This window comes from Rattus norvegicus, chromosome 5 (genome assembly GCF_021556685.1).
Source record: "Rattus norvegicus strain SHRSP/BbbUtx chromosome 5, alternate assembly SHRSP_T2T, whole genome shotgun sequence".
NCBI classification, from domain to species: Eukaryota; Metazoa; Chordata; class Mammalia; order Rodentia; family Muridae; genus Rattus; species Rattus norvegicus.
In genome coordinates this window covers 107045443-107067390 of record NC_141538.1, presented here as the reverse complement: position 1 = coordinate 107067390, position 21948 = coordinate 107045443, and the positions used below count along the sequence as shown (strand labels likewise).

The 21948-nt window shown below is 46.1% G+C and overlaps 1 protein-coding gene and 1 long non-coding RNA gene across 2 annotated transcripts in view; one reads left to right on the top strand and one right to left on the bottom strand.

The window, feature by feature from the left end:
• The window catches only part of Acer2 (alkaline ceramidase 2), a 45019-nt gene extending 33772 nt beyond the window's left edge, over window positions 1-11247 (bottom strand). Inside the window, 1 exon segment of the mRNA NM_001107943.3 lies at window positions 11047-11247. Within this exon segment, the coding sequence (NP_001101413.1) occupies window positions 11047-11154 (108 nt within the window). The 5' untranslated portion in view covers window positions 11155-11247.
• Window positions 11248-11385: 138 nt separating this feature from the next.
• On the top strand, window positions 11386-12739 carry LOC148005889 (uncharacterized). Its single transcript, XR_015620958.1, has 2 exons — window positions 11386-11877; window positions 12492-12739. It is a non-coding gene; the product is annotated as an uncharacterized LOC148005889 (long non-coding RNA).
• The last annotated feature ends 9209 nt before the right edge of the window (window positions 12740-21948 follow it).

Genomic DNA, 21948 nt, shown 5'->3' with positions numbered 1-21948 from the left:
TAATATCTGGGTTTAGGTTATTACAGGAGCAGAGGCAGACCTGGCACCAGGTGGTGTGGTAATTTTCCATTCAGTAGTGTGCTTTTGAGGCATTTCTTTCTCTTGTTTCGCACTCCTACCAACAGTGTACAAGGGTTCTAATCCTTGCCCAATTGTATTATACTCAATGGCTCATTTTAAAGTAAGGCCATCCTAGGAGCGATGCATCGGTAGGGACGTGCAGCTCTCTAAGCGTCCTCTCCAGTTGCTGGAGGAGGAGCTCTGGGTCCAGGCCTGTGCATGCAGAATGTAAAGATAACATCTAAGTCTAAGACGGGCTTTAACACTGGAGGTGAGGTGGGAGGCACAGAAAGACTTCAAAAGGCAAAGTGACTCAGCAGCTAAGAACACATGTTGCTCCAGCACAGACCAGGTTTGCAGCACCCACATCAGGGGGCTCCTGCAGCAACCTGTAACTCCAGCTCCAAAGTATACCAGGCCTCTAACCTCAGAAGGCAACACACATACACACACACACACACACACACACACACACACACACACACACACACACTCACTCACTTTAAAATAATAAAAAGAAGGCTAGAGAGATGGCTCAGTGGTTAAGAGCACTTGCTGCTTTTACAGAGGATCTTGGTTCAGTTCCCAGCAACCACATGACAGCTCACAGTCATCTACAACTCCTGTTCCAGGCGAGCCAACATCCTCTTCTGGATACCTCAAGCAGTAGACATGCATGTGGTGCACATATATACATGGAGACAAAACACTCACACACATGAACAGAACAAATAAATCTTCAACAACAACAACAACAACAATAATAAATATTGTAAAAATAAAAAGAGCCAAGCCTGGTTACTCAGATCTGTAATCCCAGCTACTCTGGAGGCGAGGAAGACCATGAGTGGTCCTCAATTCAACAGCCAGCCGGGGCAACTTAGTGAGACCCCATCTCAAAATTAACAAAATCAAAAGAGCAAGTCTGGCAAGATGCTCCATGGATAAAGACAACCTCCACTAAGGCTGACTCACAGTCAGGATTCAATTCCTGGGACCTATCAGGTAGAAGGGGAGAACCAACTCCCTTAATTTGTCCTCTGACCTCTACATACATGCTACAGCAGGCAAGCACTAAGGCACATACATTTGCTAAATAAATTAAGCAAATGAAAAACAAACAAATAAAAAGAGGGCTGGGGCTTTAGCTCAATAATAAAACACTCTCCCAGCAGGTGTGGGCCCCAGGATCAATCCTTTTTTATTTTATTTTATTTTCTTTCTTTTTTTTTTGGGGGGGGGGGAGCTGAGGATGGAACCCAGGGCCTTGCGCTTGCTAGGCAAGTGCTCTACCACTGAGCTAAATCCCCAACTCCCCCAGGATCAATCCTTAATTGAAAAGGGACTGTCAGAAAAATTCAGGGATAAGTAGACAGAGTAAGGGTCTTAGGGTTTCTTTTGCTGTGGTAAAGACCATGACCAAAGCCATTTGGGGAGGAAAGGCTTTGTTTCCTCTGAGACTTCCAAGAAACTGTCCATCACTGAAGTTAGGGTATGAACACAAGAGGGGAGGAGCTGATACACAGGCCATGGAAGAGTCTGCTCACCCATTACTTGCTTTCTTATAGCACCCAGGATCACCAGCCCAAGGAGTGGACCCCGCCCACAATGGGCTGGGCACTCCCACAGCAATCACTAATTAAGGAAGTGCTCTACAGAATCCCCTACAAGCCAATCTCACAGGAACGGTTTCCCAGTGTTCCCAGTGAGAGCCCCACTTCCCAAGTAACTCTAGCTTTTACCAAGTTGATGTAAAAAAGAAGACAGTACAGTAATTTAAAGATGGAATGCAAAACCAAGAGCAGGAGGGCTTCCAAAAAGAAAGGTGTCACTCCTCCTGTTGGCTAATGTAGAAATGTGGATTAAATGATAGCTCAAAGGAGCTATGTGGGCCCCTGGACCCAGGTGAAGAGAGCAAGGCAGAAGGGTTTTCCCCAGACCTCAGAGACCACACTGGTAACATAAAAATGTCACAGCAGGGGCTAGGGAGATGGCTCAGTCAGTGACATGTTTGCCACACAAGCATGAGGACTTAAGTTCGGAGAGAGCCAGCACTCCAGTACCCACGCACAAAGCTACATTTGATGCTGGGGAACGTAGAGGGGATTTTCCAGGCTTGCTTGCAGGAGATGTGCGAGCTCCAGGTTCTACAGACAATAAAGTAGAAAGGGATTAATAAAGACAGCTCCCAATGTCAAACTCTGGCCGCCACACGCAGGTACACTGTTCTGCATGCACATAAGCCATACATACCTGGGAGAAGGGAAAATATTTTAGCAAACCCCAGAACTCAGGCACCCCTTGGAAGTGACACGGGTTTTGGCAGGGGAAGAAATAAGAGGATAACCAAATCATAGAACAGAATCCTGATGTGTGATTGACAACCTTGAGTGAATTAATGGTCTCAGAGGTCCCAGGCTGGGAAACAGAAACATTCTCATTTATAAGAAGTAATTGAGGACTGGAAGAGATGGTGCCGTAGTTAAGAGCACTGGATGATGCTCCTCCAGAGGACCTGAGTTCAGTCCCCTGCTGCTTGCTCACAACCACCTGAAATTCCACCTCCAAGGGACCTAACACCCTCCCTGACACCCATGAGCAGAAGACATGCTTGTCATGTCAGCTATAGTGCAGGCAAATATCCATACACATAATTTTTATGAATAAAAAATAACTTTAAAAAACATGTTTAAAAAGGAAAAGAAGTGAGGGCTGGGGATAGAGCTCAATGGTATAGCACTTGCTTTGCATGCGCAGGGTCCTGGGTTCAAAACCCAGCACCTGAAAAAAGAAATAGACTAAGATAGAACAAGGCAGATCATTTCTGTTCATGCTATGAGCACAGCCATTTAAATAGCCAGCGACCCTTCAAGGTTAGGCTGGAAAGTCTTTCAAAACCATCACTTACTTTAAGGGGATATGAAGACCCAGAAAGACTCCAAAGCAGCAGGCTCCTCCCACTGCCCCACCCAGGATTCACCTCCAACTGGGCCATTCACATAAGTTACCTAAGAACTGTGGACGCCATCACACTGTGCTCGAATGCCCCATCCCATGATTTCAACATGAGTTTCATACTGGTAGGGGAAAGTAAGTGGCATGGGAGATGCTGAAGGGGGAGCTTAATCATTCTCCTTCATGTTCATGGGCAAGCACTTCCTCTAAGGAACATCCTAAGAGTTAAAAACTCCTTTCTCCCCTTCTCCCCAGAGATAAATCCTGGGGAGATGCAAATCCTGGGATGCAAATCATCTATCCTTTTTCTTTGCATTTATATGAATAAAAAACAATACCCCATACTGTGATGCCATCGCTCTGGTAACCCTTCCTCTTAGCGCACAAGGATTCAGCTCAGTGCTGTACACTACTGCAGAGAGCAGGGGGCTTTCGCTTTGTCTGCTTGCTTCTTTGTTTTTAGCTATTTTTCAGGGGAAAGAGCACCAACTTAGAGTCTCCTTTAGAATGCTGGGAAATATAATGCACTTGGGGATGTGCTTGCTTGTTTGTGGCAGGATCTCAGGTAGCTCAGGCTGGCCTTAAACTCACTGAGTAGCCAAGGATGACAGTAAACCCCTGCTCTCTCACGTTCACCTACCAAGCACTGCAACTACAGGTGTGCTACGACATGCCCAGCTCTATTATGCATCTTGACCTTTACTCTAGTGTATCTGTGTCGCCTGAAGGCCTATTAATATTCCTTGCTTCTGCCAAGTACAACTATGACTGACGAGCTGTGCATTACGTGGCTCTGTAGATTCATATTACCATAGGCAAGGAACACTCCTGACACACATAATGTGTCTATGTGATATTCATGAAGGCATGAGTTCATTTACCTCACCTGCATTATTATTTACTATTTTATTTAAGCTTTTGAGAAGGGTCTCATAGTGTAGCCTGGGCTAGTCACAAACCATAGCAATCTCCTGCTTCAGCCTTTTCAATGCTAGGATTAAAGGTATTTCCCACAATTCCACAATATTTTTAAGTCTACATATAAGCGCCATTCCATGCTCTATTTTGATATATGCCCCACACTAGCACCAAAATCACATTTGTTAAACTTCTGGACAGCCTATCTGCCAAGGCTTGCTGGTGACAACTATTCCCTTTAAAGACATCAATATATGGAAAGGAAAAGCCCAAACTAGAGGGCGGCCATTCTCAAAACAAAAAGAGGAAGGAATACCAAAATAAATAAGGAAAGACAAATGAGTTACGGTTAAAGGCAGACTCTGTGGCTCCATCTCTACTGAGAATGATTGGAGTCTCTAAAGTTGTAGGACAGTTCAGCCAAAGGGAGCTTGTTTCAAGTTCATTGCTGAATTATCCCTTAAAGATTTGATTTGCTTTCCGTCTACAGACATTTTTTTTTAACTAAGGGAAAAAACCACAACTTCAAAATGCATTAATTGTTTCCCTTAAGAGTTTTAAGAGTTCCTTATTCTGTGGATTCCTATCCAGCATTTGTTTCAAAATCATCTCGAGAACACTCTGTGCTCTCTTCCTGATGCATTAGAATGAGCCTTTCCCATGGAATGGGGAGTCTGGACAAAGGCATGGGCAGGAAGCTTGCTGAGCAGAGCTTCAGGAGCGTCTAGGATGCTAAGTGTACTGTCTGCACCTTCCCACTGTGTGCATGATTCCTAGTCCTCCACTGAACTGTCCTACTCCTACCTGTGAGGTAGCCAAATATCCTGGTTTGCCAGGAACTCAGTGGATCTCCCAGGGGACAGGACTTCCAGTTGTAAAAATTTTAAAAAATTGGGCAGGAGAGATGCTTGCTGTCATACACAAGGACCTGAATTCTGTGCCTAAACCCAAATGGTAAAAGGAGAGAATTGACTCCCACAAGCTGGACTTTGACTTCTACATGTACACAATCACAGACACACACACAACAAACAAACAAACAAGGATGGACATATAGCTCAGTGGTTAGGAGGGCTGATTGCTCTCACAGAGGACTCAGGTCAGCTTCCCCACACAGCAGCTCACAACCCTCTGTAACTCCGATTCCAGGGGAATCTGATGCCCCTCTTCCGGTCTCCATGGTCACTGCACATACATGGTGTACACACATAGAAGCAAACATCCAGACATGCAAAATAAAACGTGAAGAAATTAAAATAAGCAGACAGAAATGGCTTTTAAAAACAATTAAAAATTTCAAGCAAAATACTTAGGGTAAGTTTACTCAGATGCCTGCTTCCAAAGCCCCCTCCCAGCCCCACACTGCACACCTCAATGCAGTTTACTAACAACAGCTCAGCAGTCGGTGTCTGCCACGACTGTGAACCCCAATGCCCAGTGACTGTTTCCAGATCTGGTTTCTGTGACAGGCACACAGCGGCCAATGCTCAGGCAGGCCTCCAACCAGGCATATCCTGCCCATCAGATAGGGGAACCCAGACTTGGACGGAGAAAGAAAGCTCAGCTTTCCTTTCTTGCAATAGTTGAGTAGAGAGGGGGAGATAAGAGGCTATGGGCTGATTTTATGCATGTATTTCATTTTTTCTATACCTATTAATGTCTGCTTTCCAAGTCACTGGTCAGCAACAAGGCAAGCCTTCAAAGGCCAGACCCAGTGATCACAAAGCAGACTCCACTTTTCTCCAAAGCGGCCTATGGTGGCCTGAGCCCCCAAGGGAACCAGACATGTTGGCTCACAACCGGAAGCCCAGTACTTGGGATGCTGAGGCAGGATTTCTGTAAGTCCAAAGCCAGTCTGGTTACAAAGTGAGTTCTAGGCCACATTGGGCTATAACATGAAACTCTGTCTTAAAAAGCAAGAAAACCCACATCATTCAACCCAGCAAAGGCTCTATGTAGAAACAAAACAAAACAAAACAAAACAAAACAAAACAAACAAACAAACAAACAAACAAACAAACAAAAAAAAAAACCAGTATCCTAAAGGTACAAGTGAAGGGCAAGAGTAAGTTCTTTTGGTTTTTTTGAAACAATGTAGCCCTGCCTGTTCTGCAATTTGTTATTTAGACCAGGCTAGTCCAGACCTAACACAGGAGGTCTTTGCCTCCTGAGTGTTAGGATTGAAGGTGTATGCTACCACACTAGGTTTAGGTGATGACACCTTGGAAGAGAGATGTTTGTACTTGTCGGAAGACAAGGGTGATAAGAAGGACTGGGGCCCGGGAGAGAGAGTAGAAGGAAGCTGTGTTCTCTCTTTCGTGAGCCAGGTGGCTGTAGTAATCGGCATTTACAGTGAATATTTTCAAGCCAGGCATGACCACCCATACCTGTAATTCAGCACTTGGGGAGGAGAGGCAAGAGAACCAGGTATTAAATTCCATCCTTGGCTACATAGGGAGTTTGAACTCAATGTGAGCTACATGAGATCTTGCTGGTTTTTTAAAAACCAAAAATTAAGTGAATAAATAATAAATAAAGTGAATGCATTGATCTGGGCAGGTGTCAGATGCCTGCAATCCAAGAATTTTAGAGGCAGAGGCAGGAGGATCACTGGAAGTTTTAGGTCGGGTATGTTTTATATTAGCAGGTTCTAGGCCAGTCGGGAGTTCTGACTGGTAAAACTCTGAAATAAAGACAGAAACAAAAACCCAGTGAGTAGTCCCCTCAACACAACAACCGTCCAGCAAGAATTTGTAAAGCACCATCTATATGAGCCAGGTCTATAGCTCAGAAGTAGAATGCTTGTCTCACATGCACACAAGACCTCAGGTTTGATTCTTGTTGATGAAAAAAACAGTATTTCCAGATGTGTGGACTTTCTCTGTATCCCTCTTCAAAAGCCAAATGAAAACTGTAAAGCATCCAGAAACATCCCCAAATGTTCGTTAAGAAAGAGTTAACTAGCTAAGTGAACCATGGCCAATCGTTATAAGGAGCGTGGTCCGAACACTGTGAAGAGGTCCATTGCTCTATGCAGCCATATGACCACTGGGAGCACAGAGGTCTTTGCCCTCACAGGTAAGCACTAGAGAGTCCAGGAATGTTAAACATGTAGGCATATCTCTTCAATGGAAGAGATGTAAAACCCGTTTTCCACCCAGAACGCTAGGAATGGGGTGGCTAGTAGCCTAGCCTGTCTGTGTGCCCGGGGACTCCCTGAAATTCCTGCAGCCAGGGCCAGAGGGACCTAATAGCCCAGATGACCTATGAGATATCTATTCCACAAGACCAAGACCATACCACGTCCTCCCCTATCGATAGAACCTACCTTCATGGAAGTATAGTGACTTGTACTCTGAGAAGAGTTTCTGTGTAATTGTCTCATTGTGCACATGGGATTGTGTTACAGGAAATTTTTTAGGAACTGCACTGTACTTAAATATGCCGAAAATAAACTGCCCAGTGTCAGACTCTACAAGCTTGTGCCAAAACCAGCTAGAATCACGTTCAACCAGATTTCCTTCTTTTTTTTTTTTTTTTTTTTTTTTTTTGGTTCTTTTTTTCGGAGCTGGGGATCGAACCCAGGGCCTTGCGCTTCCTAGGTAAGCGCTCTACCACTGAGCTAAATCCCCAGCCCCCAGATTTCCTTCTTGCCTCATGTGTGCCATTACTCTGCTAGCAACGCAGTGGTGTTTGCAGAGACCCCCACAAATGGCCACCTCCACGAAGTGCTTAGAAGATAAGTGATGTGCAAACAGTTCATTTCGTGTGATTTCAGTGGAGTTGGAAAACAATTTTGAGTGTGTGCAAAATGCAATATTCGTTTTTGGCATGTAAATACAAACCTGTGTATAGGGAATTGAACCCAGGCTTCATGCATGCCAGGCAAGTACTCTACCTCTGACTTACATTGCTGGCCATTCCATGTGCTTTATACATGCCCAGGAAATGTCAGAGATGCAGAAGAACAATTCATTACTTTATAACTTCCGTATTCTAGCCTACCATGGTCACACTATTACTTTTCTATCCAAAGTGCTTCAAACAAACTGGGTTTTTGTCTGTTTGGTTTGGTATTTGGTTTTTCAAGACAGGGTTTCTTTGTGCAACTCTGGCTGGCCTGAAACTTGCTTTATGGACCAGACTGGCCTTGAACTCAGAGATCTGCCTATCTGCCTCCAGAATCCTGGGATTGAAGGCACCCACCACCATCCGACTGACACAAACTGGTTTTTAATTAAGCAAATGTGTTATTCTGAAAATAATTCTGAAAATAAGACGTTTCCAGTATAAGTATTTTAAGTTAAGCACCGATTGAACAATATATATTAAGCACACAAATATTGGGTGCTTACATTTACAAGAGAACTCTTGGCAGGGTCAAAAAGGCTAAGTTCTAACTCCATCAGTCATTTGCTTGACTTCGGCAAGCAATATAAACCGAGTGGGCCCTTGCTGCCCTCCTTTATCTAAGGCATCCACGGCAAACGACGGTAAAGCGCCCAATGGTGCCACAGCACAGCAAGCAGCTAAGGGTAGTGCGGTCGCAGTAGCCACCTGTTACCCCAAAAGACTCATTAAGAAGATTCTAGATTCCCTCCCCCAGTGCTCTCCTGCTTTTGTCAATTGTTTTATTTTTTTCTCAACTCCTTTAACTTTGTTTCTCAAAATTGATAATAATTACCAGTTTCTTATGAAATAGATAATTAAGCCAGGCATGGTAGCACACATTGAAACCCCAGTGTTCTGGATCTTGGAGCCTTTGAGGACAGTTATCAGCTACATACTATGGGCTACAAAAGTGAGTTCCGGTCCAGCCTGGGAGATAGGGAGTCCCTGTCTTAAATGAGATGAGCGAGGTGGCACATGCCTTTAATCTTAGCACTCTGGAGGCAGAGGCAGGCAGATCTCTGTGAGTTTGGGGCCAGCCTGGTCTACATAGTGAGTGAGATCCAGGTCTGCCAGAACTACGTGGTGAGACCCTGTCTCAAAACAAATTGACATTGAATAATGATGCCTGCTATCTGTTATGAGGACCTTAGGAGATATGCATCATCAATAACTCATTGTTCTTCTCTGTGCATGAGAGAGAAAGGCCCAGGAAAATCCTGTGGTAGTATCAGCAGATCAGCAGAGCTACAGTGAGAAGAAACAGGTTCTGGGCGCTTACACTCACAGGCCAGCCCGGCCAGCTATTTCTCTGTGACTCTCCTCCACATTCCAGAGAAAACGTGGTGGCTTATTAATCACAAAGAAAAAGTTTGCCAGGTAGATGGGCTAGCTTAAGCAACCACAAACAGCTCTTTTGCACAACAGAGTTTTGTATTCACTGTACACAGTTCCAGTGGGATTAGACTGAAACGAACAAGAGGCAGCCAGATGCACAGACTGCTTGAGAAGCTGAGATAGGACCTCAAGTTTAATCTCAGCCTGGGCTATACAGAAAGACCCTTGTCAGAAAAGAGACAGACTGAGAGGAGGGGGGGAGGGGCAAAGAGGAGGGAAGAAGGAAGGGAAGGGATGTCAATTTTTCCTCTCCTCCAGCCCTGAGGGCTTTTCAAGACTGGCTCAGAGCAGCTATGTTTGAGCTTTGGGGGACTTTATGAGGGGCTGGCCCTGGCTGGGAGCTCTCACACCCCACAGGAGACTGCTGTGTGGGTGTGAAAGATCCTGCCATCACCCGGTCATTCCTTTGGCTCTGATGAAATCTTGAATGTTTCTCAGAGGTTCTCCACTTATTACTGCTGGTGTTTCTCCTCCACTACCCCAGCTGCCCTGCTCCAGCTTCTTCCTTTGGTGCCTGTAAATATCAGGGAGCAGCATACCCCACCAAGCTGGATAATAGGAAAAGTGTGGCCACTTCTGATAGCTAGATCTTTCCCTATGTCTCTGGATGTCAAACGTCCGGTCTATTGAGCAACTAATCTGGCCACGTAAAAAGAAATGAGGGTGCTGATGTGGAGGACCAGCATGCATTTTAAGCACTGAGGTGAGGTACAGCAGAGAACTCTGGGTTGTAGTCGCAGGCGTACCAGCACATGGGCATGACAGCTCACTTCTCAGTAGCCTAATCTTTTTGCCACGAGAACACTAGAGCAATACAAAAAAAGAGGGGAGTTGGGGGATCAAAAGTAAAGGACAGGGGAATAAAAGAGACTAGAGGTCTGTCCAGGCAATAATGCCTGATTCTTGCTGAAGACATTCTTTCCAGAAATCCGAAAAGGAGGGAAAAATCCTAAATAGCAATCTCAAACTCACAATGACTCAAACCAGGAGTTCCTGTTTTCTGTGTCTGAACAGAAGAAAAAAGATAAGCCAGAAAAATGACCATGCAAAGTCACATTGGGTACCAAGTCCTGAGTGATGGGTTCAAGGGAAAAGCAGAACCGTTTCCTCTCCTAGGGACAACTCTTCCCTCTCATACAGACCCAAATCCCAGGAATTATGTAAATTTCCTCTTGTCCGTATCTAGGGACCTAGACAAGTCCAGAAAACCCACCGTTTATCACTCCCAAATTTCACTGTCACCACCAGGAGCTGGCTCAAAACTGGACTCTAAAAGCAACGAGAAAAAGAACTCATAGTAATTAACTTGCTTCTGGACAAAAAATAATTCGATCTGCATTGTTATAGTTTAGTGAAGAGGACATGCTGACTTGTGGGAGTGGGCCCAGTCCCTGGACATGTCCTGGGCTCTCCTTTCCCCCGGGCGCCCAAAGCAGGTATTCAGCGCTAAAACGCACAATGAGATCCAGGTGCGTCACACCACAAAGATCCTAGGCAGGAGGAAGGGAGCTGCCCCTGTGGGCTCACGTCCCCAAATGACCCAAACTGGAAGAATGGGTTGATGCGGACCCTTAGCTCCCGGACCACGGGAACCAAACGAAACAATAGAGCCATAAAGAAGAAAAATGACAGGAAGGGCTAGAGGAGCCCTGGAAAGGGACCGGAGAGGGATGCAGAAAATAGAGCTGGAAGAAGCGCACGGAGAAGGGGGCGTGGAGTGACTGCCTCGGACCTCCACGGTCACCCACCGCCTGCTTCCAGGCGCCACAGCCACGGGGACAGCTCCCTCCCTCCGCCCGCCTGCCCTGCCGCTCCCGCGTCCCGCACCGTGTTGTAGAACTCGGCGATGGCAGGCACGATGGTGTAGTTGTCCTCGCACCAATCCACCTCCGAGCTGCCAGCCCGCAGCTGGTCCCACCAGTGCGGGGCGCCCATGGCCGCTCTGGAGCATCGGAGCAGCTTCTCCGCAGCGGCAAGCGGCCCGAGCGGCTGCTGGGCACACTGTGCGTCTGCGGCTTTATGCGGTGCGGGGCAGCCTCCGGATACGGCACCTCCCCTCCGGCCTCCCAAGTCCGGCTGCGCCCGCCCGCCACCGCCGGGGCAGACGTGCCCCAGCCCCGCCCCCGGGAGTCCGGGAGCACGACAGCCACGCCCACCCGGGGCGGGACTTGACAGACCAGGTTCGGAAGGGTAGGGCCGGGACCTGGGTGGAAGCCTGGAAGCTAGGACCTAGCCACTAGCTCTCCGGTTCTACTGTGGTTGGTGGCAAAGGCCTTCAGAGTCGCTCTTGTCCACGCGCGCCCAGGTTGTGTAAAGAACGCCAGAGCGGCCGTACCCCTTGTAAAAAATGTAAAATAAGGTAAACCGCACGGAGACCCGGACCCCTTAGGACTCCATGGGAGTTCACAGCAATTTGCTTCTCTGCGCCTGGGACACCAGTACTCATCATGCCTAAGGAAGGTTCTCATTCCTCCTGAAGGCAGGACAGCTTTACCAGACCCAACTCACTGCTGGCTAGGGTAAAAAGATCCTCAGGGCTTTGGCAACAGGTTCTCTGGACCCGCCAAGCATCCTGGGCCACCCACACCAGGAGAGTGTTTCTGTAGTACTGAGTGTTTAGTGGTTTATGGGTAACCCACAGAAGATGCAGTGTAACAGGTAAGAACACGCAAGTGCAGGGCATAATACATACATAGTACTTTATAGTACATATAGCATTATGTGTTGGGCACTATTGGGAGTGCCCATATGTCCCTCATTAGGTGTCCCCAGTGGGCATCCCAGACAGTGGGTTCTATTAACAGCCCCCTTTCTACCAGTGTGAATGTTAAAGCTAGAAATCAAGTTCAGGCCAGATGACCTATCTGCTCATAATGGTTTTGCATCTGTAATTACCCCGTAGTTTCTAAATGTAAGCCAGCTTTCTTGCAGCGCAGGTAAGATCTTGGAGAAAAGCACTTTATTCTTTTCGGTGGCAACTCAGGGCCTCCTTCACGGAAAGTCCCAGATAAGGACGGTTGGGGAGAACACCCTGGGCAGGCATCTACACTGGTCATCTACACAGCCAGGCAGGCCTGCCTTCTCTCCGGGCTGGAGCGCCTGTAAGCAGTGTATCTGAGTCTCTCTTCCACAGATACCCACACAGCTATTGTCTTCATGGCTGCTTCTGTCAGCCTCCACCTCCTGTTCAGGAAACCCAGCTTTAATCCTTCCAGGCCAAACCACTCCTGTGTCTTCATTACCCTAGCTTCTGTCTCCTCTTCCTTCTCTAGTGCCAGTTCTACTGGCTGACCCCTGAAACCCAAGGAGAAGAACCTGGACTGTGACCTCCTTCTAGGGTCAGTTAGTTACAGGCTAGCAGGAGTGAGCAGGCCAGAGCCACAAAAGAAAACCGCACTGCAATGCCCCCTCACTGTTGTATGTCGAACACCAACCGTCCAGCAAGAGAACTGCTTTCTCGTGTGATCACATTTTTCTCCTCCCAATAGCTTAGGCAAAAATAAACTGGATGTTAGAAGCACATGCTTTGTAATCCCGGAAAGAAAAACTATCCACATCTATCCGACCTGGTATAAAACAGTTACTGTGTGTGTGGCAATTTTCTCAATCTGTGCTCCAGGTGGTCAAAACGTTTCCTGTTAATACTGTAACATTATCTACCACTTGCAGTATTTTTGTTTTTAATTTTTTTTTTGAATCAGGCTCGTCATGTAGGCCAGGCTGGCCCCCAGAGTGCTGGAATGGATAGGCACACACTACCACATCCAGATACTTTGTCACTTAAAAAGAAAAATGGTGTGCGTTTTGCAGCTTTCCCATGGCTACGTGTGATGTATGGACACCTAATAGAATGTGCTCACACACCCATGAGCATTAAATGCCTAGCATTGTAAAAATGTTGATGATAGGTCGATGGGTATAAAGACAGATGACAGACCCATATAAATAAAGATTATGCAGGGTCCTCAATGCTTTTTAAAAGACTATTTGTACGATGTACACACACATGGAGAATGCCCAGCAAGTCTGTTCACGCAGACAGAGGCTAAAAACTCTCTCTCAGGTATAGTCTCTATCACTCTGCCTTTACCATCAAGACAGGGTCTCTCCCTGAACTTGGGGTTTACATTCCCTGGTCTAGGCTGGTGGCCAGCAGACCACAGCACTGATCCTGCTTCCTGTCTTCTTGGAGCTGGGTGACAGTCATGCATCAGACACATGACTGTTCATGTAGCCGTGTCTTACTGGAGCTCTGGGATCTGAATCCTACTCTTCCTAATTGCCTGGCAGGAACAGGAACTCTTAACCACTGATTCATCTCTTTCCAGCCCCTAGTGTCCTCAATATTTTTAATTTTTATGTGCATGGGTGTTTTGTTTGCCTACATGTGGGCCTGTCCACTACATGTGTGCAGTGCCCATGGAGGCACGGAGAGGGCATTGGGGCCCCTGGAACTGGAGTTATAGATGGTTATGAGCTGCCGTGTGGTTGCTAGAAATTGAACCCAAATCCTCTGGAAGAGCAGCCAGTGCTCTTAACCACTGAGCCATCTCTCCAGCCCTCCACTGGAGTATGTACTGTCAGAAACAATTCAGGTCTTAAATCAAAGTCCTCTACTGTGAGAGGGAACAAGCTCTTTTACCTTCTTGGTTCTTATGTAAGCTCTTTGGCTAGATTTAGGATTCTAATCAATACAAAAGCTGGTTGGTTGACAAGAGAAAAACATAAAAGTTTCATTAATGGGGCTGGGGATTTAGCTCAGTGGTAGAGAGCTTGCCTAGGAAGCGCAAGGCCCTGGGTTCGGTCCCCAGCTCCGAAAAAAAGAACCAAAAAAAAAAAAAAGTTTCATTAATTTCACATATGCCCAGGGGTCTTCACAAGGGTAAAGCCTGAAGAAATAAATGCTCAAAGAATGATATGATATTTGTGTATTAAACTAGAGCAATAATATTTTTTAAAAACAAGATCTAGGTTGGGGATTTAGCTCAGTGGCAGAGCGCTTGCCTAGCAAGCGCAAGGCCCTGGGTTCGGTCCCCAGCTCCGAAAAAAAGAAAGAAAAAAAAAAAAAAAAACAAGGTCTGGTGACCTTAAACTTAGAGATCTGCCTCTAGTAAAGGAATTAAAGGCATAAGCTACTATGCCTTCCCAAGAGCAATAACTTTATGTAGTGAGTGGATAATGAAGCTAGGGCCATAGTTCTCAACCTGTGGGTCGCAACCCCTTTGAAAGTTAATGACCCTTTCACAGAGGTCACCTAAGACCATCTGCTTATCAGATATTTACATTGAGACTCACAATAGTAGCAAAATTACAGATGAGAAGTAGCAATGAAAATAATTTTATGGTTGGGGAATCACCACAATATGAGGAACTGTGTTAAAGGTCACAGCACTAGGAGGGTTGAGAACCACTGTTTTACGGGCTGCTACTAAGAAAAATATGAGACAAAAGGACAAAGGTCCTAATAGAAGGCTCAGCTTGAACAAAGCACTTTGAGTTCACGTCACCAGACTCTAGTGCTCTGAGCAATTTTCTCGTCTCGGCATGCATAGGACGGCCTTCTCCCACCAAAACTCCTTTAGTCATTCTTTTCTTTCTGTGGTGCTCAGGATAGAATCTAGGACCCCAAGCGTGCTAGACACATGCTTATACATGCCTAGCTATCCCTCAAAGAATTCTTATGGCTTGCTACATGTAGGGGAAAGGTTGACTGGCTCTTTATGAAAGTACACGGCACCGTAAGTGATTTCAGGTTGAAATAACCAACATACCAGCCCAGTGTTTTCTGCCTTAATGCTTTCATTTCCTTAATGCCGTCTTACCCCACACTGTGTGAGCCACTAGCTGTGGATGAGTGGCAGAGAGCACTAAAATTAAAGAATCCTCCAGTGAGTCCAGTGTTGGTCTGCTGATTACTATTAACTTTTTCTGATCAAAAAACACTTCCCCAATAACTATAATCTCATTGAATATCAGTAGCTATTGTCAGGTTAGTGATTCTGAGATCGAGTTCTACTAATGTGTGTGTGTGTGTGTGTGTGTGTGTGTGTGTGTGTGTGTGTGTGTGTGTGTGTTGGGGGGCATGGCAACAGAACAAAGCCTGACTCAGTTCTATAGTGAATTTGCTTATTGTACCTGTATTGTACCTGACTTAGGGTTTTACTGCAGTGAACAGACACTATGACCAAGGCAACTCTCATAAGGATAACATTTAATTGGGCCTGGCTTACAGGTTCAGAGGTTCAGTCCATTAACATCAAGTCAGGAACATGGCAGCATCCAGGCAGGCATGGTGCAGGAGGAGCTGAGAGTTCTATCTTCGTCTGAAGGCCGCTAACAGAATACTTGCTTTCCAAATTCCAAGTCCCAAAATATACACTCTTACAAACAAAGGCATGGTCAGGCCTATCACAGCAGTTCCTCAGTCCCTGGTACCTACCAACTTCTGTATTAGTCAGGGTTCTCCAGACTCACACAACTTATGGATAGTCTCTATATATTAAGGGAATTTGCTGTGATGACTTACTGTCTGCAGTCCAACTGCAGCTGTGGATGGGAAGTCTAAGAATCTAGCAGTTGCTCAGTCCCACGAGGCTGGTTGTTTCAGCTGGGCTTCTGTAGAACTGGGTTCCAGCAGATGTGCTGGCAAGTAAATGTAAGCAGGTGAGAAGAGGGGATCTTCTTCCAATGTCCTTATGTAGGTCTCCAGCAGAAGGTGTGGCCCACATTAAAGGTATGCGCCACCCCGCCTGGATCTGGGATTTGCTTTGTCCCAGGCTGACATTGAACTTGGAGTTCTCCCTGCCTCAGTCTCCTGGGATTAAAGGCATGTACTACCTTGCCTGGTCACTGTGCCTCAAGATCTCCATACCAAGATCCAGGTCAGAAACTTGTGTCTTCCAGCCTCGAGATCTGGATCACAGGTGAGCCCCCCAATTCTGGATTGTAGTTCACTCCAGATACAGTCAGGTTGACAACTAGCAATAGCCATTACGTTACCTTTGATCTAAATGTGAATCACCGATACAGAGCTATGAGAGCAGGTTCTGGAGCTGACACCATACAAGCCAAACGCACCCATGGCATCTTGCATTTTGACTTAGTGTGTAGCGGTATTTACCTAAGCAAATATCTGATGGGAAGTCTCCAGCTCAGCTCGTTCCACGAGTAGAATTTATCAAACCGCAGAATCTTTACTGGGAAAAGCAAAAACTGTAGGCACCTGAACCAATGAAGCAAGAAGTGCCTGATTGAGGGTGAAATTCTTTGCATTTCTCTGCTTGGCCAGAGTTCTCCTCCGATTGCTTGGTGTAGGCTGGTGATTCCTTCTCAGGATAAGTTGGAGCAGCAGCCCCAGCTGCGAGTGTTTCAGACATGCAACTGTCTAGCGCCCACTACGAATACACTGGAGGAGATCCCCCAGTCCATGTTCAAGCAGTGTGTGAAAAGGACTATAATCCTTTAAAAAGCCAAATCGAACAGTTGGTGAGGGGCCAAACAAGAGCAATATACGGTGACAAATATAAAGGTCGATCATGTCACCTCGGCTACATTTGGAGTCACCAAGGCAATGCAGAAGAAGGAAAACCCTGAATGCCAGCGGCTCCATCCCGCAGGCTGTGGTCCTAGGCTGAAGAAAACGGGGAAGAAACCTAGATAGGTGAGCACCGGCTCTCAGCTCTCACAGCTTTCCCACAGCAACACTGTGACTAGCTTGCCGTGTCTTCCTTCTGTAATGGACTATATTTCTAAGAACCATGAACCAAAATAAGCCCAGTCTCTTCCTTGGCATAACCTTTTGTCAGATATTTGGCTGCAGCAACAAGAGAAATAATTAAAACCTGCATCGAAAGCATCACAGTGAAACCTATAACTTGTTCATGACCCCTTTGTCTCTGCCTCACGAGCTGTAGGATTCCTGCATGCACTACCGTGCCTTACTTCTCGCTTTCTTTTTTCTTCTTAAGGCTATATTGCTCCCTCTTTTTTTTTTTTTGAAGATTTATTTATTTATTTTATGTATGTGAGTACACTGTAACTGTCTTCAGACACACCAGAAGAGGGCATCGGATCTCATTACAGACAGTTGTAAGCCATCATGTGGTTGCTGGGAATTGAACTCAGGACCCCTGGAAGAGCAGTCGGTGCTCTTAACTACTGAACCATCTCTCCAGTCCTACTCCTTGCTTTTAACTTGATAGTCTAGACTCAGAAATGAGGGTGAGGGTTGGTCATAACTCAGTGGTAAAGTGTTGTGTATCATGACAAGTGTTATGTACCATGCCTGGGTTCTATCCCCTGCATCAAAAAAAGAAAAGGTAGAGGAGGAGGAGAGAAGGGGAGGGGGAGAGAGGGGGTTGTTGGGGGTTGGAAGCAGCAGGTCTTTGTCAGGAAACACTGCTTCCACAAGTAGGCACTATCGTTGCTGGGGTCAGGTGCCTGCAACTTGTGTGTTAACAAGCCCTTGATGGGCTCTAGAAGTGTTTGTCTTGTGGCTCGAATCTGGGCTGAAAAACCACAGTGTTAAGACTGGATAAATAATAAAAGTAAGTGGTTTGGGGGTTAAGGATGTAGTTCAATTGGTAGAATGCTTGCCTAACACACGCTTGGCATGCACTTGAGGCCCTGGGCTCCATCCCCAGCAGCGTCTGAGACTGGGTATGGTAGCACACACCTGTCATCTCAGTATCTGGGAGATGAAGGCAGGAGGTCATCCTTGTCTACACAGTGAGTCTGAGGCTAGCCCGGACCCTAGGTAACTCTGGTCTTAAAAAATAGCTGGGGGTGGGGCTAGAAAGCTTTGCCTGCTTGAAGAGTATAGGATGTTTCTTTTTAAATTTTTTTTAATTTTTATTTATATGAGTACACTATAGCTGTCTTCAGACACACCAGAAGAGGGCGTCAGATCCATTACAGATGGTTGTGAACCAACATGTGGTTGCTGGGTGGGAATTGAACTCAGGACCTCTGGAAGAGCAGTCAGTGCTCTTGTGTGTTCTGTCTAATGCTTCTGGATAGAGGGCTGTTAACTATCCCTGACTTGCAAAGATTTAGCGGGAAGTCTTTGAGCATTTCCATATAAGTGATGGATAATATAAGACCAATGAAAAGACTGCTCTTAGCTCCAAAGAACCTAATCCAACAGCTGGATGTAACAAAAGTGCCATGTAACCCCACCATGAGGAATGCACAGGTGAGAGACTTGCAAGTTTGAAGTTCCAGACAAAGGGTGAGACTCTAATTAAAACAAACAAACAAACAAAAAGAAACAGGATTAATTTAAAAAGCTGAAGTCTGGGTGTGGCGGTGAATGCCCTTAATCCCAGCACTTTAGAGGCAAACACAGACGGCTCTCTGTGAGTTCGAGGCCAGCTGACATCCTTTCAAACCTATGGGACAGGGCTTGACCTCTCAGTTGTGGCCAACTAGAACTGATTTGTGCCACACCTGAACAAGGGTTTAACCATGCCTCCCCCTATCCCCGTTATATCACAAAGTCCAGGAAGCAAATCAGATCTTCAGGCAAATCCTTCACAAATACCTAACTTGAGCAAGTCGTACTATATTGCAAACCACCAACATGGAAGCTTGTTCTCGCCCCCAGCAGGACTTAATGAAGGCCAGCAAGCCCAGGAGAGTTTTCAAGCTAAATCTCTAAATAGAGATTAGGGCATGAAACAGACCACTTCAAATGACCTGAGTAGTCAAAAAGTAGGTGACTAGCCGGAAGCCCAGATGAAAGAGAAAACGGGGCCTTAGGTTTATCTGACTTGAGTTGAGGTGCAGGCTGAATATCTGCAAAGACACTGCCCCACCACCGAAAAGGCAAGCTAGGAGATTAAGAGCACACTGGGATTAGAGAGATTTGTAGAGCATGGGGATGAGAGGGAAGAAGGACAGCATCTCCTTGAGCACATCTACAGAGCCTGCACCATGGCAGGCAACAGGGCCTGGCAGCAGAGCAGTCAGAGGGGTGTCGAGGACAGTGGGCCAGGCTGAGAAACGAGAGGCAAAACCACCCCCAGCAACCAGCTCAGGAGGAGGACAGGGGTGGGATTTAGTCATGGTGGCTGTTGAACCATCAAGACTACTTCCGGATAGACATGGTGGTTCATGGTGGTTCTATACCCCGGGATGAGACAGAGTGATACAGGTAGATTGCCCGAAGTCCTGGGCCAGCCTGGGCTACTCTGTGAGACCCAGTAGGAGGAAAAAGACGCCTCACTACTTCTCACTACCAACCTACAGCAGCAGACGAGTCCCTGTGGGCCTTGCTCAGTGTTACTGATGCCTATTGTGACTTAGCGAGTCTGGTGGCTGTACATGTTGAGACAGAGTCTTGTAGACCCCAGGCTGGCTTTGAGAGGTTTTCAGCCTCCAATGTACTGACATTCTAAGTGGATGTCGCTGTGCCCAGCTCCACAGTTGTGTTTTTTTAGTTATTGGCTTTTATTTTATGTGCATTGGTGTCTTGCCTGCACACATGTCTGTGTGAGAATGTTGGATCTCCTCTAACAAGTTCAGATAGGTGTGAGCCGCTATGTCAGTGCTGGTAACTGAACCTGGGTCCTCTGGAAGAGCGCCCGGTGCTCTTAATCACGGGGCCATCTCTCCAGCCCCCCACAGTTATGTCTTAAAAGGTGGAGTTATAAAAGACTACTATGGCTTCATTTCTATGGCATTCTGGCAAAGAGAAAACTAGAGGAGAAAGCGTACCTTTGGCTGCCTAGGGATGAGAGACAGAATTCACTAGAGATGGTCACAGGGCTCTGAAAGGTAACAGAACTGTGAGTTCATAAACCCCGGGACTTTACATAAGGGTAAATCTAGTCAAACTCAAAGGCAAACAAAAACCAAAGCTCATTTAGAGATAGAGACCGAAGTATTTATGATAAAGTAAAACATAGGAGATTAGTATTGCAATAACAGGGGAGGGGACGGCCGGGTTTGGGAGGTCCACTTGGAGCACCGTTGACCCAAATGGGTAACCGTTGAAACTAGGTGGCAGGTACTTCCGATAGTATCTTTACTTGGTACACATTGTTTCCAGAAACAAAGGGCTTCTGCGGATTATCTCCAAATGCATCACATAACTCAAGACCAACAAAATTTAGCTAGTGCCAAAGGCAGGTTCTGTACAGCGTGTGGTTATTATCATTCAACTTCAGAGGACACAAGCAGAACAGCCAAGGTTACCCTATCTGAGGACACAAAGATTATCAATCACTCTCTTCCTGGAAAAGTTTGGACCCAGGCAACCTCCAGTAATCAAGCTCCTATCAGCATCCTGGTGGGTCTAGCTGGTTCAGTGGCCACAGACAAGTTGGAACCAGGCAATGTCACAGTCCTCAGCCCAGGGGAATGTTGACGTTGTGTTGTGAGATAACACTGGTCCATCAGGACCGTCTATCTTACCTCTGGGAGCTGGCTATGTGGAGGTGGCCTACCCACTTCATGTTTCCTCACTTTGCCAAAGATCAGGAAACACCAGAGGGAAGGAAAAATGACACTGGAGGAGGAAAGAAAGAGGGACAAATCCAGAGAGGGTAAAGTGTTATTAAAGAGCAGGTGACATTTACATAGCCCAGAAGGAAGGCATGTCTGTTGAGCTAGAACCTAAGGGACATGGGGTATTCCTTTCACATAGGAGAATTTGGGGCAAATTAGAGCCCCAAGTAAAGAGAGTTTGAGTTTCATATTTTTACACATGAAAGATGTGGGCGTACTGGTGCACGCCTTTAATCCCTGTACTCGGAGGCAGAAGCAGAACCAGCTTAGTCTACATAGTGAGTTTCAAGACAGTCAAGGCTACATAGAGAGATCCTGTTACAAAACCAAACAAAAATGCAAATTAATTAATTAGTTAAAGAATCCAGGCATAGTGATATAGCCCTTTAATCCCAGCACTCAGGTGGCAGATGTAAGTGGATCTCTGAGTTCGAGGCCAGCATAGTCTACATAGCAAGTTCCATGACAGACAGGGCTATATAGTGAGACCCTGTCTAAAGACAAAGGAAAGGGAGGGAGCACTCTGAAGAGATGTCTGACTGGGTCAGGGCACACAGGAGAGATGTCTCACTGGGCAAATGTGTGGCTCATTGTACAAGCCCAGTAACCGGGATTTAATTTCTGGAACCAACACAAAGGCGAAAGGAGAAAACTATTGCTCATAATTGTCCTCTGACCTGTTTGTTATCTAAAAACATATTCTCTCTCTCTCTCTCTCTCTCTCTCTCTCTCTACCTCTATCTCTCTCTCTCTGTGTCTGTCTCTCTCTATCTATCTCTCTCTCTCTATCTCTATCTCTCTCTCTACCTCTATCTCTCTATCTCTCTATCTCTCTCTATCTCTCTCTCTATCTCTCTCTGTCTCTATCTCTCTATCTCTCTATATCTCTCTCTCTATCTCTATCTCTCTCTCTATCTCTATCTCTCTCTCTCTATCTATCTCTCTCTATCTCTCTCTCTCTATCTCTCTCTCTACCTCTATCTCTATCTCTCTCTATCTCTCTCTCTCCCTCTCTCTCTCTCTATCTCTCTCTCTCTATCTCTCTCTCTCTATCTCTATCTCTCTCTCTATCTCTATCTCTCTCCCTCTATCTCTCTCTCTCTATCTCTCTCTCTCTATCTCTATCTCTCTCTCTATCTCTCTCTGTCTCTCTCTCTATCTCTCTCTCTATCTCTCTCTGTCTCTCTATCTATCTCTCTCTACCTCTATCTCTATCTCTCT